The following is a 14,079-nucleotide window of genomic DNA, read 5'->3' as shown; positions in this document are numbered from 1 at the left end:
TCAGATGTGTGGAAGGCCAATCGTACCAAAACGTCTAAAAAGCAGTCGCATGCGTATGTCCCCGCCCACTCTCGTAATCCACCAATCACAGCCAAGTGGGCGGTCCCTTGAGGAGAGTGACAACCTGGATGTGTACTAAGTCCAAAACCCTGTCCAAAATTATAGTGACTATAATGTACTCTATATGTTTCACTATAATGAAACCATTCAGGGAGCTCTTTTAAATCCCATAATGCATCTCTGGCATCCACAAACTACATAAATGCACTGCATTGTGTTATATACACTGATTAAAATATCCAGTACACTTCTTTAATCCCATAATTCATTGCAGTATTTGCAGTAAAATACAATGAACAGGTTTCATTTATTAAGTTGAATATGTGCTGATTAATTGTTCACATGTTCCAAATTTTCACAAATTCATCAAAATATTGTATCTTGAGAGCCAAAAATTGTTTGTACCCTTATTTCTGAATGTAAGTTTATAAAATAATAGCTAATGTATACACAGACTAATAAGCTTTAGTAAAATAAATTTGACGAGTTTACTGCACATTTACATATGGCCTACACTACTGTATAAAAGGAAGACAAGCTTGTGGGTCGTTTGTGTGAAAATGTAGTGCAGCACATTATTAGAGCCAGCAAAAAGTGACTAATGTAATTGGCTTCCCGTGCATGCATGCATATGCATATATATAAATATATGTGTATGTGTATATATATATATATATATATATATATATATATATATATATATATATATATATATATATTCATTTCTGCTTGTAATAAAGTTTATTTCAGCTATGTGAGCTTTGCGTTTTATGTGTTGTGTGTTTATGAAACCACAAACAGTGACTGCAGAGTCATGAACAAACCTGTGCAATGAGGTATATGAAATCATTTACTTCAAACATCCATTCTCTTACTTACAACAATGTATAGTGCTCTTGATACTTTACATGAAGAAGAACAGAACAAATTTAGAATTTCTGAAAATTGGATTGAATCAGAAAAGGAGTCAGAGGTATATGTATATGTAGAAAGACGTCAGAAATGTATGAATGGTTGGTAGTTAAGGTGTTGGGCTACCAATTGGAAGGTTGTGAGTTCGTTCCCAGGTCCACCAAGCTGCCACCCTCGGGCACCTGAGAAAGGCCCTTAACCCTTAATTGCTCAGTTGTACAAAAAAAAGAGATAATGTAAGTCGCTCTGGATAAGGGCGTCTGCCAAATGCTGTAAATGTAAATGAATGGCTGTACCTTGGTAAGGACCAAAAGGCTCCACATTGGTAATTTTATGTAGATAATGTTCTGGGTTTAAACATCGAAAAGTTTTTTTGCAGTATTTGTACCAATGTTGTTAAAAAATACCTTGCCGTTAAAATTTAGAAATGTACAATATTCTCTTAATAATTTATGTTTTAATACAAAATGATGAAATTATTTGCAGATGGCAGTTTCTCTAGGATGTTCAAATATTTGATAGTATTTAAATGAATTAGGTAAAATGAATGAATTGATCACTCATTGCCTATTTCTAATATGATTTTAAAATATAACACATCTAGCTGATACTAGCTGGTCATGTTTCACTTATCAATTTGTGAAATTTAACGAATGTCACAAATCAAGCTACTGATGCTAATTTCAGCAATCTGATTATAAAACATTTGGTATTTAGGAATAGAGCTTGAATCATGCTGAATCTTACTCTTCATGTTTGTGCAAAACATTTCCCATACAACATTTGAGGTCATGCTCAACTTTATTCCAATCATTATGACTCAGATGTGTTTGACTATTTGACAATCAACAGTAGTGTCTAGAAAAAAAAAATCTTGATTAAAATGGGCAGATGAGCTCAAAACACATAATACAATATGCAAATTGTGCGTATTTACAAATACACAGCCAGTTTTTTTAATAATAAATAATTTTAATACAACTGCTTTAAAAAGGTGTGTTGTCCCCAAATACAATACATCATGCCTGTACATTCCACTGCATAACCTTCAGTAATTTACTACTTTTATTAATAGGAGTGTGTTGAGGATTGTGGAAAGGCATTGGCTATGGAATAAGGAAGGAAAAAAAAGGAAGAAATTAAGACGACAAAAAGTAATTCAAAGAATGTTCATATCAAATTAAGTAAACCTTGACCCATTAACATCAATATTCAACTGGCACTGTGCTTCTGCATCACACTGAAATACCTTAAACATCAACCAGATAAACTAATCCTACCCCAAGCCAAATAAAAATGACATAAATTATTAATAAAAACATCAGTTTTTAGTCTAAATCATTCATTAGCAATAGAAAATGTAGTTTGGCACATTGCATTCTGACAGTTTTGCTAAATTTAAGCCATGAAAGACAATACTGTCCCCACTTATACAAAGGGAACTTTACACTGGAAATCATACTGAATGTTGCAGACTTGGTGAAATATAATCATCTATCACAAATGAGACAAACAAGAATAACTAGTAATACAATAAAACCTGTCAATATATATTAATTTTAACTGTGAAGCTGACAAGAGAAATATCACTGATACATTATTCATTATGGCATTATCAAATATCCTCTAACTTCATTTTAGCAACCTACAAGCACATAATTATGCAACAGGAGTTTGTGTTCTAAACCGTAGCAATATATCCTTAAACAGACAGTAAACAGACCATGGCTTTGAATTTAAAACAATTTCCTGATCTGTAAGATTATACAGAAGAAATAACAAACAATAAAACACTGTAAGAATTCACAATCCTGCTGTGAACCGAAGCTGCTTAAAAAAAACCTCAATGTGACAAATGCAAGCAAAAATATGCTATTTAATACCACATTCATTTAATACCGCATTGCTCCCGAAGACAAGGTCCACTGGTGACCAGCTCTTTAAAAATAAACAAAAACACTTTAATGGTAAGTATCTTTCATAAGATCACTTCATTACATACTATAAAACAAAAAGTAATCGAAGAACTTGAAACCATATGCAACATTTCTCTTTATACAGACAAATAACATTCAGTGCTTCAGTGTACCAAAAGCAGTCATATTACATCATTTCCTTATTTATCTTTTTCTTGCCACATACAAAAGTTACACACATTCTCCCACGCAGCCACAAACACAAGCTTTAACAGAACTGCAATGCTCGGGTTCTAAATACAGGATCCACTGACAAGCCCGTCCTGCTTTACAATCCAGTTGTGCATATGCTTAGTTGTAGTGTGAGTTGTGTTCCATGACAAAGATGCAGAAAGCTGCGCAGTGCAGGTTGAAGTTTATAGGTAAGAAAGAGCGCATTGCTGAGATTCACTAGAGAGAGCTGATATACATTAGGACCTGTTGGGTGCTACTTTCTTCGGTGTTCCTGGTTTCTTGGTCTGCCACAAGTGACCGTGGATGGTTATGGCATCTACACTGGCAGACATGGTCTTAGCTGGGATTTGGCTAAACTGTTTCCGATCAGAATTGTACTTGAACAGACCGTCGATCATCTTGCGTGTGATGCTCTTGGGCCCAATTCCAGCCAACTTGTTCATGTGCTCCGTGTCGGGGCAGTACGTGTACACAGCACGGAACTGGCAGACCGAATCACGGAACAGGATTAGGAAGTTGTTGGCCTGAGATTTTTCCATCTCCTATAGAAAACATGATGTAACATTGCAGGACGTACTGTAGGTCATAACACATTCTAACTACAATGGTGCAACAGCACAACAGAACTACAATGGCACCCACCGTGGCTGACATGTTTGATACGCTCTCTGAATACAAGCGTAATGTTGTATGTGTATTAGTGTTTGGGTTTTGTGTCTTCAATGCACAGTGCATGCAGTGAGACACAGCAGGGAACACAGCAGAACTTCTGGACATTAGCTGGACATTAAATTTCATAGCAAACTTAAGTCGTTAAGTCTTAATATGTATATACTTTATTGTTATTTTATTGGATTTTTTCATTTATTCTTTATTTTTTTGTAAGGGACACATGCTAAGTAAGAATTTCATTGTATGGTCTAAACCATTGTGTGATACTGTGCACATGACAATAAACCTCTCAAAACTTGAATTCCATTTTAATAATATTTACATAGATTTCCAGTTTTAAGACAAATAATATTGTAACAAAAAGAGTTACAGAAATCCATGATTAGCAATTAGCAAATGTTTTTTAATAAATGACAAAATGTATTATTTTAGATGGGGACAGTGCATTATCAAACTGTGCTGATTTTATTTAAAGGTTTTAGTAGTCTGATTCGATACAAATAACGAATAAAAATATTTTTTAAAGTAATAAAAATATTACTACCTGAAATCTTTACCCATTTTTGGATCAAAACAAATCATTCTACTTAATGTTCTTCAATTCAATTCAATTTAACAATGCACACTGTTATTTAAAATTGAAATAGAAATTGAAAAATTTGAATTTATATTAATCCCTAATGAGCAAACCTAATGAGTAAATTTGCACTTAAAAAGGTATCTATCCTCATCAGTGACACTGGAGAGTGTGATTATACTGTAAATAATGTCCTTTCTATAACTATATGTAGTCAAGTGGAGTTGTGTATGCAGGAGCTTTTGAGCAACTTTTGAGTATGAGCATAATAATAGAATAATGTTTGAATTCAGTTATAGTTTTAACAAATTCTTTCCTGACAAAGCCATACAATGTTCAATGATGGAAACCCAAGTGTCTCCAAGTGCCACTTTTACAGTTCTTACCTCCAGGATCTTGTTCTTCTGACCTTCATTGACTTTCCCAGCCAGACAACAATGAGCCAAAGCGTTCTGAATTATATGCTTATTCGACTTGGCACTGGGCTCTTTGTACAATTTAGGACCTAAAGAAACAACAACAAAAATATTTACTTGGGACGTATAATGACCTGTATTTATCTGCAATGCTACAAAAGAGGTTTATGCTACTACAAACCAAATGGTTAGGAAACTTACCTGTGTATTCAGTGGTTGAAGTGATAGAGGAGGTGGTGGAAGCATTTTCCCAGTCTTTTTCTTCATTATGGCTCCCAGACCGAGAAGGAGACAGGAAGCTATCAGCTGAATCAGGCCTACTGGGGCACACATCATGCAAATTATGTGTATGCTGCTGGTGTATTATTGCAAATCTTTTGATCTCATGCAATTTCAGGCAATGAATTTACAGCATATACAGCAAAGGTAGCTGCTACATATGTAATGTAGCTCATTAGGAGTGACACCATCACATCTGCTGTACAGGACTGGGTGTTTAATGACATGTTTAACTGAAGACATCACCTAGTCTGAGGGCTAAGCTTATTGTATAAAGAAAAATAAACAGACAAAACCAGTTGTGGTATGCAATGTGTAAGCATGGACATCCTTTGACCAGGAACAGATAGCCCCTGACTGTGTATGACACAGCGAAAGCAGAGAACTAGAATGGTGCGGTGGTTGATCCAGCTAAGACTGACCTTCTCCTTCTTACACGAGGAGAGCTCAAGAAGCCGTATATGCTGCCCGATGCTAAGCTATTGCTTCTGAATGTGAAACAGTTAACAGAATAAGAAATACAAGGTTAGTACTAGAGAGCGACTTACACACTGTAAAAATCGAAAACTGCACTGATTTGTACTGCTGTATTTATTTATTTATTTATTTAATACCCATCACCATAGGTTAAAAAAACACGTTTAATCATATTTAACATTTATTTTACTTTACTTAACCATGCTTCTTACCTGGGGGTTTGTTTCTCTGAGCTGACGCTGTCATTGTCTCCCAGATTAAGAGAGGCCAAAGAGATACTGGACACTGAAAAAACATGAGGTCGTGAACCTGGATGTAAAACACAACAATGCAACCAGAAATAAAGTTAGACAATTCAAAGACAAGGCCACTTACTGTACTTTGAACTACCCCTTTTATAAAGCTCACTGCACACAGATGTATGATATAATACAGTATAATATAATATAACTCAACAACAGTTGTTAGCAAGGGTAATAAACTCACTAAAATGATGTTAGTCTTTGCAGAACACTTCTGTTACAACTGAATTGGAAGTTTTAGAGGAATTTTAGAAAGAAAAAAAAAGAATTAGTTGAATTAGAAGAAAATTCAGAACAGAGCAGAACAAAGACAGGCAAAGCAAATGAACACAAAAGAAGAAGAACATCGAAAGGGTTTGAAAGCCTATTAGACCTGATCTGCAGAAAGTCAGTGAGCAAGAAAGCAGACAATAGAGGGTGGTACAAAGCACATGGGTCTTGCCCTGGTAGAGGGCATCTGCCCCTTTACCTGCAGTTGCCCTAAAAGGGGTCTTGGGTGACACAATCACATCCCTGTGAATGGATTTAGGCCTTGTTTTCCTTTGCTTAGCCGTGGCTGGCCGAGATTTTACCAGCATGTCCATGTCCTCCATGAGCTTGAGCTGCTTTCTCCTTAGGTACTCTTGCTTGATGAACTCCCGTCTGGCTTTGTCCTCCTCCTTCTTCATCCGATCTTCCTCTGCCTTTAATCTGAAAGAAGAAGAAGCATAAGAAGCATAAGAAGCATAAGAAGCATAAGAAGCAGAAGCAGAAGAAGAAGAAGAAGAAGAAGAAGAAGAAGAAAGCTTTTCAGACCTGCATCATACAAATATTATGTAAACAGACATAGTATGGTGTGTAGGGCCTCACCTAGCCTCCTCTTTCTTCTGTTCTATCTCAGCCTCAAGCTGCTGCTTCCTCTGCTGATTCTCCCACTCCCTCCTCTGCCTCTTCTCCAGCAGGGCAGCTCGCTTCAGTGCCATGCTGTTCTCCCCCTTCATGTCATCCTGTTAATTAATAGATGCGACAACAATGTAAACACAAAGGCTGAAGAAGTCTAATCTCATCTACAGTGTTTACGACAAACAGTCTATAATTAACTTTATTACTAATTAGTGCATTTAATTCTCAGAGTTAATTATATAATCACAGAGAAACCAAGCTGAAATGCCACTTAAAGCAAATTCTGACTATTAGACCTGCTGTTCTTGAGTCTAGCCCTAGCCTGACTTACACAAATATGTAAATTATTTATTGACCTAGATAAAACAGTATTCTAAGTTGCTCAGTTAAAAAGAGCAGATTAAAAAAGTCACTTCTACCACAAGATCCTAAAGCCTGTACATGTTAACTAGAAAACTTCCAACATCATCTGGTAAAATGTTCATACAACTTTACAAACCTGGTAGGTCACTGATTGCTGAGCACTAAGGTGATGATATAAGAGGCAATGCAATAGCAGCAGAAATAAAAGTAACAGCACCCTCCAGTGTTACTACCAATCATCATGAAAATCATCAAAATGAATATGTAATAAAACACTACACACCAGACACAAAGCAGTTAAAAATACCAGTGAGCACTATTAGGCCCATAAGAAATTATTTCCCATGTCTTATTGCCAGTAAATGAAGCTCTAGGCAGTCTGCCCACTCAGTGAGGCGGAAGATGATGTTTAAAAATACAGTCAGTTCTGCGTACCAAAATCTACACAAATTGTTTTAAATAACGGTAACTGACCAGGAAAAAATAAATTACAGAACATAACAGAATTATTAGTCTCAGTTCTTTTTTATTCAACATGTTCTTTGTCCTGGAAGATTTATATCTGACTGCTTCAACAACATTAGCTACCTCAAAGAGGCAAGTACAGTGTAGTAATTTACATGATATAATATAATCACATCATTTCACTGATTTTATTCCACCGCTGTTGGAAAAAGATTTTAGAGCTTTGAATCATGACAAGACTGAGGTATAATTTGCAATCAAAATAATGTAGCATAATTAGCTAATGTAATATACCAACAGAAAATAAAGCTAGCAGAAAATACCAAGTTACCAGTCTCATATCCTCTGCTCATTAGTCATCACACTTTGTTAAAAAAAAAAGAAGCGACTGGACTTACTAAACTTATCAAGTTGTTAGCTACGATTACAGAGTCAATCATAATTGTTATGAAATGTAGCTAGTATTAGCTGTCATGGTTTGTCATCATGTTATTGGTTTATTCAAGCTTAGACATCAATATTAGAAACATACCAGAAAACTCCTCAGTGACGTTCTGTTACAAGAGTCTACAGTTTACAATACGATATGGTATCACTACAGAACTGATGAGCATTTCAGGTGCATGAAGGTGTGCACATTCATGAGAGTCAACTGTATGGTCCAAAACTGTCAGCCACCTTATCAACCACACACTTTCATTCATCATCTGATAACTCCTATAAAACACATTTATCATAACTCTGCACAAAAAAAAAAAAAAAGTGGTGATTTAGAGACCCAAAATGTATGGTTGAGTCATGGGAATGGGTGGAGTTCATGTTTTTTAAAACAGCCCGCCACTAGAGGCCCTTGCAGACATTTTGGTGTAACTTTTGTCACACCTTTAATATTGTCTGCTATATTAGAAGTTTGTTTAAATTGCAACCCTAATTAAATGCAGCTTTAAACTAAAAACCACCCTTTAATATTTGGTGTATCAGACACATGACATATTAAACACAGAACATATTTCACAAGCTACCATTTAGATTTTCATTTACGAAACGAATAATTAATATCATGTCGTACAGTGGCGTGAACAGGAATTTTAAATGTGGAGCCAATCACTCCAAAAATCATTAATGAAACATTCAGTCTGAGGTTAGGAATTCTTCCAGTTCCTTAGTCCTTCCAAGATGATTTAAAGAAGAAAATCTAAGTTTGGACTTTTTAATGTCACTTGGAATAAGTATCAATGGTAAAATAAGAGTTTTTACGAATACAGCGAAAGATCATACGTGGAAGTTTAATACTCAAAAGCTTAACTTTTTTAAAAGCTTAACTGACCATTTTACTGTTTCATATACACAAAACAGGAATATTTGATATATTATGACCTTAAAGAAGAATCCACAGCACATCTTCTGGTCATCATCCAGGTTCTCTCCTGTTGTCAATCGCTCTCCACCTTCTTCCAACTCCTGTCCATCTAGAGGCTTTAGGATTGATAGTGGCACTTCGATCAAGTTTTTGTTGTTTTGAGTAAATAAATCTGTTGGCTTCTCAGTAGCTGTTACTGTGAATGTTTCTTTTACAGCATGGGACAACACCTCAGAAACACTGGCTTCCACTGTGGGCTTAATTTCTCCTTTTGATTCTTTTCCGTCAGCCTCCATCTCTTCATTTTCCTCCACACTGTTCTCTGAGAACTTGTTTATTGATTTTACGCTGTCTGTTTCAGCATTAAGTTGTTGTGTATCATTGGCAGGTAAAGTGAGATCAGAAGCACTACCTTCTGCACACAAGGGTTCAGCTTGCACATTATTTTTGCTTGGTTTTGTGTCAGTTCCCATGTATGCAAAGGAGCTGGATACAGACTGAGAGGGTGAAAATCTGCGCAGACGGGGTATGCTGTCCACAGACTGGGGTACAGTGAGAACTCGGTTGAAGGGAGTGAGCTTCAGCTCAGTAGGCCTGGGTGTTCGCGTGGTTTTCGAATGGAAGGAAGCTGACTTCCTCTTGATATTGACTGGGGAGCGATGGGTGACAAGTGGGGAGTCAGCCGGTGAAGGGGAACCTGAGGATCGAGTCCCGCTTCCTCGAAGCTCCTGTACCTGTTTTTGGGGCGAAGGCTGTGCTGGACACACAACCCAGGACTGCTGTTCCCGCATTTGCATGATGATCTCCTGCTGCTGGGCTAGCCGCTGCATCTCTGCCTGCAAAAAGCTTAGAGAATTGTTCAACTTGTTGATAGAACGCGTGTACTCTACTAGGTCTGCCTCAGACGTGCTCTCCTCCCCAAGGGACTTGACAGGAGACTTTTCTGGAGATTTTACAGCATCATTTAGTGTCTTGGTACTGTCTGAGCATGTGGTGTATTCCTGTATTTGTGAGGCACTGTCATTCTTCCTTTTGACCACTGTGAGAAAAGCACTGTGTCCCATCTTTTGTCTGTGACGGGTGAAGGCAGCTTCTACCTTTTTCTTCTGAGCTTCTATGGCTCGACGCTTCTCTTCCAGCCGCATGCGAAGCTGCACCATTTCCGCAGCCATGGCCTGTGCTGGATCCCTCTGTGGCTGGTGGGCAGGGCTTGTCTCTGGTGAGGGGGCCCAGGAAACTGAGTGTGAAAGGTTGAGGTCTGAACTGTCTGGTGTTGTCCCCTGAGAGATGTCACCTTTGGACTCTGTATTTGGATTGAGTTTTTTAAACTTTTGTTCGGCAAAGCTGGTCATCTTAATTCCTATGGGGGTATCAGGCATGGGAGACTTGGTGCCAACACTACTGGGATATGAAGCAATGGAATCCTGGCCGTGACTTGCTCTAGCCTCAAAGCACTGGTCTGCATCTAACTCCATACTCGTTGTGCAGTCTCTCAGCGATGAGTCATCATCCAGGGTCTCTTGTATGTCTTCTGTCTTTACGTGGATCCCAGTGTCCACCTCTGTAGTTGAAGCACTTGAAATGCACATGGCCTCTGACACAGAGTCTCCTTCTTCAGCTTGCGTTTTGGGGGTCAGCTCTTCTTTGGTCTGCATGTGAAGGAAGAAACCTTCATTCTCTGCCTCAACCCTGAAGCCCTCTTGTTGCTTTTCTGAATTATTGATTATTTCCAGGGCTTCCTCAATGCTAGTTTTTGCTGTGCCATTCAGACCACTATGTTGAATTTCCACAAGGTTATCTGGACAGCCCTCTTCCTCAATGTTTTGGCCACTGATTGGTTGGAAGGACAGATTTCTCTTCATTCCCTTGGCGACTTTGTGCCCGAATCCCTCAGTGCTTATAGACCTCGTCATTCCACGTCTGGGTTGTGTAGCAGTTTGGGGGTTGGTGTCCTTATCAAATGGGATGTCAAAGGACACTCCCTGAGACCCTGACCTACACAAACGACAAAGGGTTTGTAAAGTGTACATAGCACAGGTCTATAATATTTCTAACAAACATTGAAAACATTGAAATTGGTGCCGAAAGTATTCACACCTCCTCTCCTTGGGCCAAGTCCCCAAAAAGCTGTCGACAAATGACATGGAGGTTGATCGTCTAATTTCACCTGGACAAGCATGCAAACAAGGGTATATGAAGTAATACACACTGTTAAGCAGGTCACAGTAAAAGAAAAACAAATTAACTGAAAAAAAGAGGCTCTTTGAAACCAGCTTACCTGAGTTTGATGTTAAAGGCTGTTGTCGAAGTGGGAGACTAAATATTAGAAGCACACATTAGTAAGGCACAGAATCACATGACAGCAAAAAAAATCTTGAAAGACGATTAAGCTGTGAAAGTTACTGTACCTTTGTCTGTTTGGATTGGAAGGTCTTTCTATGAAGCTTCTCTTTGTGACTTTAGAAATGGGCACAGATGGCAGATTCTTCAGTGGTGGAGCTGGTGTTAAAGGCCACAGAAATGAAGGTCAGGTTGTGTAGTTTTAAAGCAAAGTGTAGTCTTAAAACAGCACAATATTAATGTAAGACTTGTTATATTCTTTACCATCATCGGCCAAAACCTGAGGCTGCACAAAAGATGGCTTAACCACTTCAAACCACCAGAAGAGCTCAGCCATGAACACAAGGTAGTTATTCTGTCAAATCACAAAAATGAAATTATTCAATGAGAAGGTGTAGGTTTAAAAAGAGTAGTCTTTATAGCTCTACAATGAGGATATGAAGCTAGTGTTGAGGATGCAAGTGTTGAGGATGCAAAAGATAGGGATAGGTGGAGAGAGATGATTCGCTGTGGCAATCCCTGAAGGGAAAAGCCGAAAGAAGAAGAAAAGAAGTCTTTATAGCTCTACAGTATATCCATGCTATGGATATAGCATGGATGTGACTTGAAGTGAGGTGATAAGTGGGAATGAAGCCACACATCAGTGGTCTACTGGTGGAGAATCTACTGGTGTTCTACAGAGGAGATTTTCCCAGGATATTGTAAATTAATGAATAATACAAAGAGATATTTAATATTTTGATTCATTTATTTCCCTAGGAGTGTTAAATAATATAGTTTATTGAAAGTAATACAGATTGCTGATATTATTCAAGACAGAAACAAATAAGCAATGCTAATGCATTAAAATGAGCTAACTAAATATTCAGCCATGAATGACCATCTGGAATATTTGCTTAGTTTCTCTACCACTTTTTCTTGGCATACAATAGTATTCTAAACATTTGTTTTAACCATTAACTTCAAGGATGATTGTATTTTTCCTCTACATAGAAGCCTGGGTTTTATGCTTTAGCATGTCTTTACAGAGTCAGTGAATACGTTACTATGGGGAGCCTCTCGCCACAGAGTTTTGTAATGTGTGACTCACCACTTTGGCAAATGTGGGCAAACCAACCAACTGCGCCTACTCAGTTCTTCTGCTTGTAAAATCAAGCTGTGCAGTACTCCAAAACCATGACCTTGACGTCATATACCACTGTCATTGTAGTTCTGATTCAGTCAGTCTAGTGATGTTTTATACAGAGCAAGAATAAACGTTGATACCATGTTTCCATTACAGGAAAAGCACAAGATATTTGTGGGAGGTAATACTCCAGTGTGATCCCAAAAATTACAAAATACACTATATGACCATAAGTTTGTGGACACCTGACCATCACACATTTATTTGGTTCTTCCCCAAACTATTACCACAATGTTTGATGCAGACAGTTATACAACATACACAAACCCTGTTCCATCATGACAATGTCCCTGTGCACAAAGCACAGAGCTCCATGAAGACATGGTGTGTTAATGTTGGAGTAGAAGAACTCGAGTGTCCTGCACAGAGCCCTGACTCTGACTCAACACCACTGAACACAGACTGAACCCCAGACCTCCTCACACTTACATCAGTGTCTGATATCACTAATGATCTTGTAGCTGAATGAACACAAATCCACAGAGTTACAATCCAACATCTGGTGGAAAACCTTCATAGAAGATTGGAGAACATTATTACAGTAAAAAGAGAATAAATCTGAAATGAGATGTTCGACAAACATGTATGGATGTTATGGTCATGTAATCCCAAACCTAGTGTTAGAAATATTTCAGTCTGCTATTAATCCAGGTTTTTCATTTTCATCCTTGTGAACCCTAAGTTCTATTTATTGATGGTGGCTCACAGCTTAACAGAAATTAGTACATTAGTAGAAAGGTCTGAGCATGTGTAGCACTGTGAAATTAGGTTTATGTTTAATATTTATTTGTTTTCAGTAATAAGCTTTAGATGATGTAGGGTTGCAGATCAACAGTATGACCACTGAGTCTTTTTTGTATTTGTTTTAATACCAAAACACATCTCTACACTCTGACACATCTCTGTCCCAGCGGAACAAAACACTAATTAACAGGACACACGTAAATCAGTGCGCAATCATTCTTTTTCGTAATAAGTCTAGAAAAACATATACTGCTGTATGGTCAAAGCAGGTGTAGTGCTGTGGTTAAAAAACTTATAAAGATAATAAACATAAACTGGTTAATATTTTTTATAAGTATTAAATCTCTCTCACTGCAGAAGTCACACTAATGCATCAGGCACTTTTTGTACATTAAGGATTAAACTCTAGGGTTGTTTTATATACATCTGAACCGAGTGGCATCTGGTGTTTTACCTACAAAGCTGAATTTCTTTAGCTGCGCATCTCTCAAAAAGAGCTAGATATTACTGCTCACTATGTGCCTTAATAAAGCAAACAATGTACTGACACCTTACTGACTTACTTTGATGGAAGAAGAGGCATAGACCATGTCCTCCAGGCTGAAGTGGCAGCAGTGGTTCAAGTGCTCACGGCAGAAGTCCTGAACCAGCTGAAGGTTGTACAAGCTGTCCGCTAACGACATGCTTTCTTTCAGGCACACGTCTGTCAAAGAAACAAGTGTCATACGAAATGAGCTCCTGAAATCCCATCTAACCTGAGCAAACATGGCACAAGTCAGAAGTACAGAGGGACTCCACCAATCAGGAGTCAGCACATCACATGCTAAGTAATAAATACAATCATTTCCTTTGTCATTAATCTAACTGATTAGCACTTTATGCCTGGGCTGATAA

General features: G+C 37.8%; 1 protein-coding gene across 8 annotated transcripts in view; it reads right to left on the bottom strand.

Moving 5' to 3' along the window:
- Positions 1–1,797: 1,797 nt before the first annotated feature.
- The window catches only part of camsap2a (calmodulin regulated spectrin-associated protein family, member 2a), a 35,130-nt gene continuing 22,848 nt past the window's right edge, over positions 1,798–14,079 (bottom strand). For 2 of the 8 annotated variants that reach the window (XM_060876817.1, XM_060876879.1), the window contains 13 exons: positions 13,749–13,888; positions 11,520–11,610; positions 11,324–11,414; positions 11,194–11,231; positions 11,013–11,082; positions 8,933–10,910; positions 6,695–6,831; positions 6,315–6,535; positions 5,756–5,852; positions 5,489–5,554; positions 4,989–5,107; positions 4,758–4,876; positions 1,798–3,664 (listed from right to left, as the gene is read on the bottom strand). In XM_060876817.1, coding sequence (XP_060732800.1) covers positions 3,359–3,664; positions 4,758–4,876; positions 4,989–5,107; positions 5,489–5,554; positions 5,756–5,852; positions 6,315–6,535; positions 6,695–6,831; positions 8,933–10,910; positions 11,013–11,082; positions 11,194–11,231; positions 11,324–11,414; positions 11,520–11,610; positions 13,749–13,888 — 3,473 coding nt within the window. In that variant the 3' untranslated portion in view covers positions 1,798–3,358. The remainder of the gene's footprint in view (positions 3,665–4,757; positions 4,877–4,988; positions 5,108–5,488; positions 5,555–5,755; positions 5,853–6,314; positions 6,536–6,694; positions 6,832–8,932; positions 10,911–11,012; positions 11,083–11,193; positions 11,232–11,323; positions 11,415–11,519; positions 11,611–13,748; positions 13,889–14,079) is intronic. The other 6 variants (XM_060876824.1, XM_060876833.1, XM_060876843.1 and 3 more) reach the window with 6 other exon arrangements.

The sequence above is a fragment of the Tachysurus vachellii genome, chromosome 1 (genome assembly GCF_030014155.1).
Source record: "Tachysurus vachellii isolate PV-2020 chromosome 1, HZAU_Pvac_v1, whole genome shotgun sequence".
NCBI classification, from domain to species: Eukaryota; Metazoa; Chordata; class Actinopteri; order Siluriformes; family Bagridae; genus Tachysurus; species Tachysurus vachellii.
This window is presented reverse-complemented; position numbering and strand designations above follow the sequence as displayed.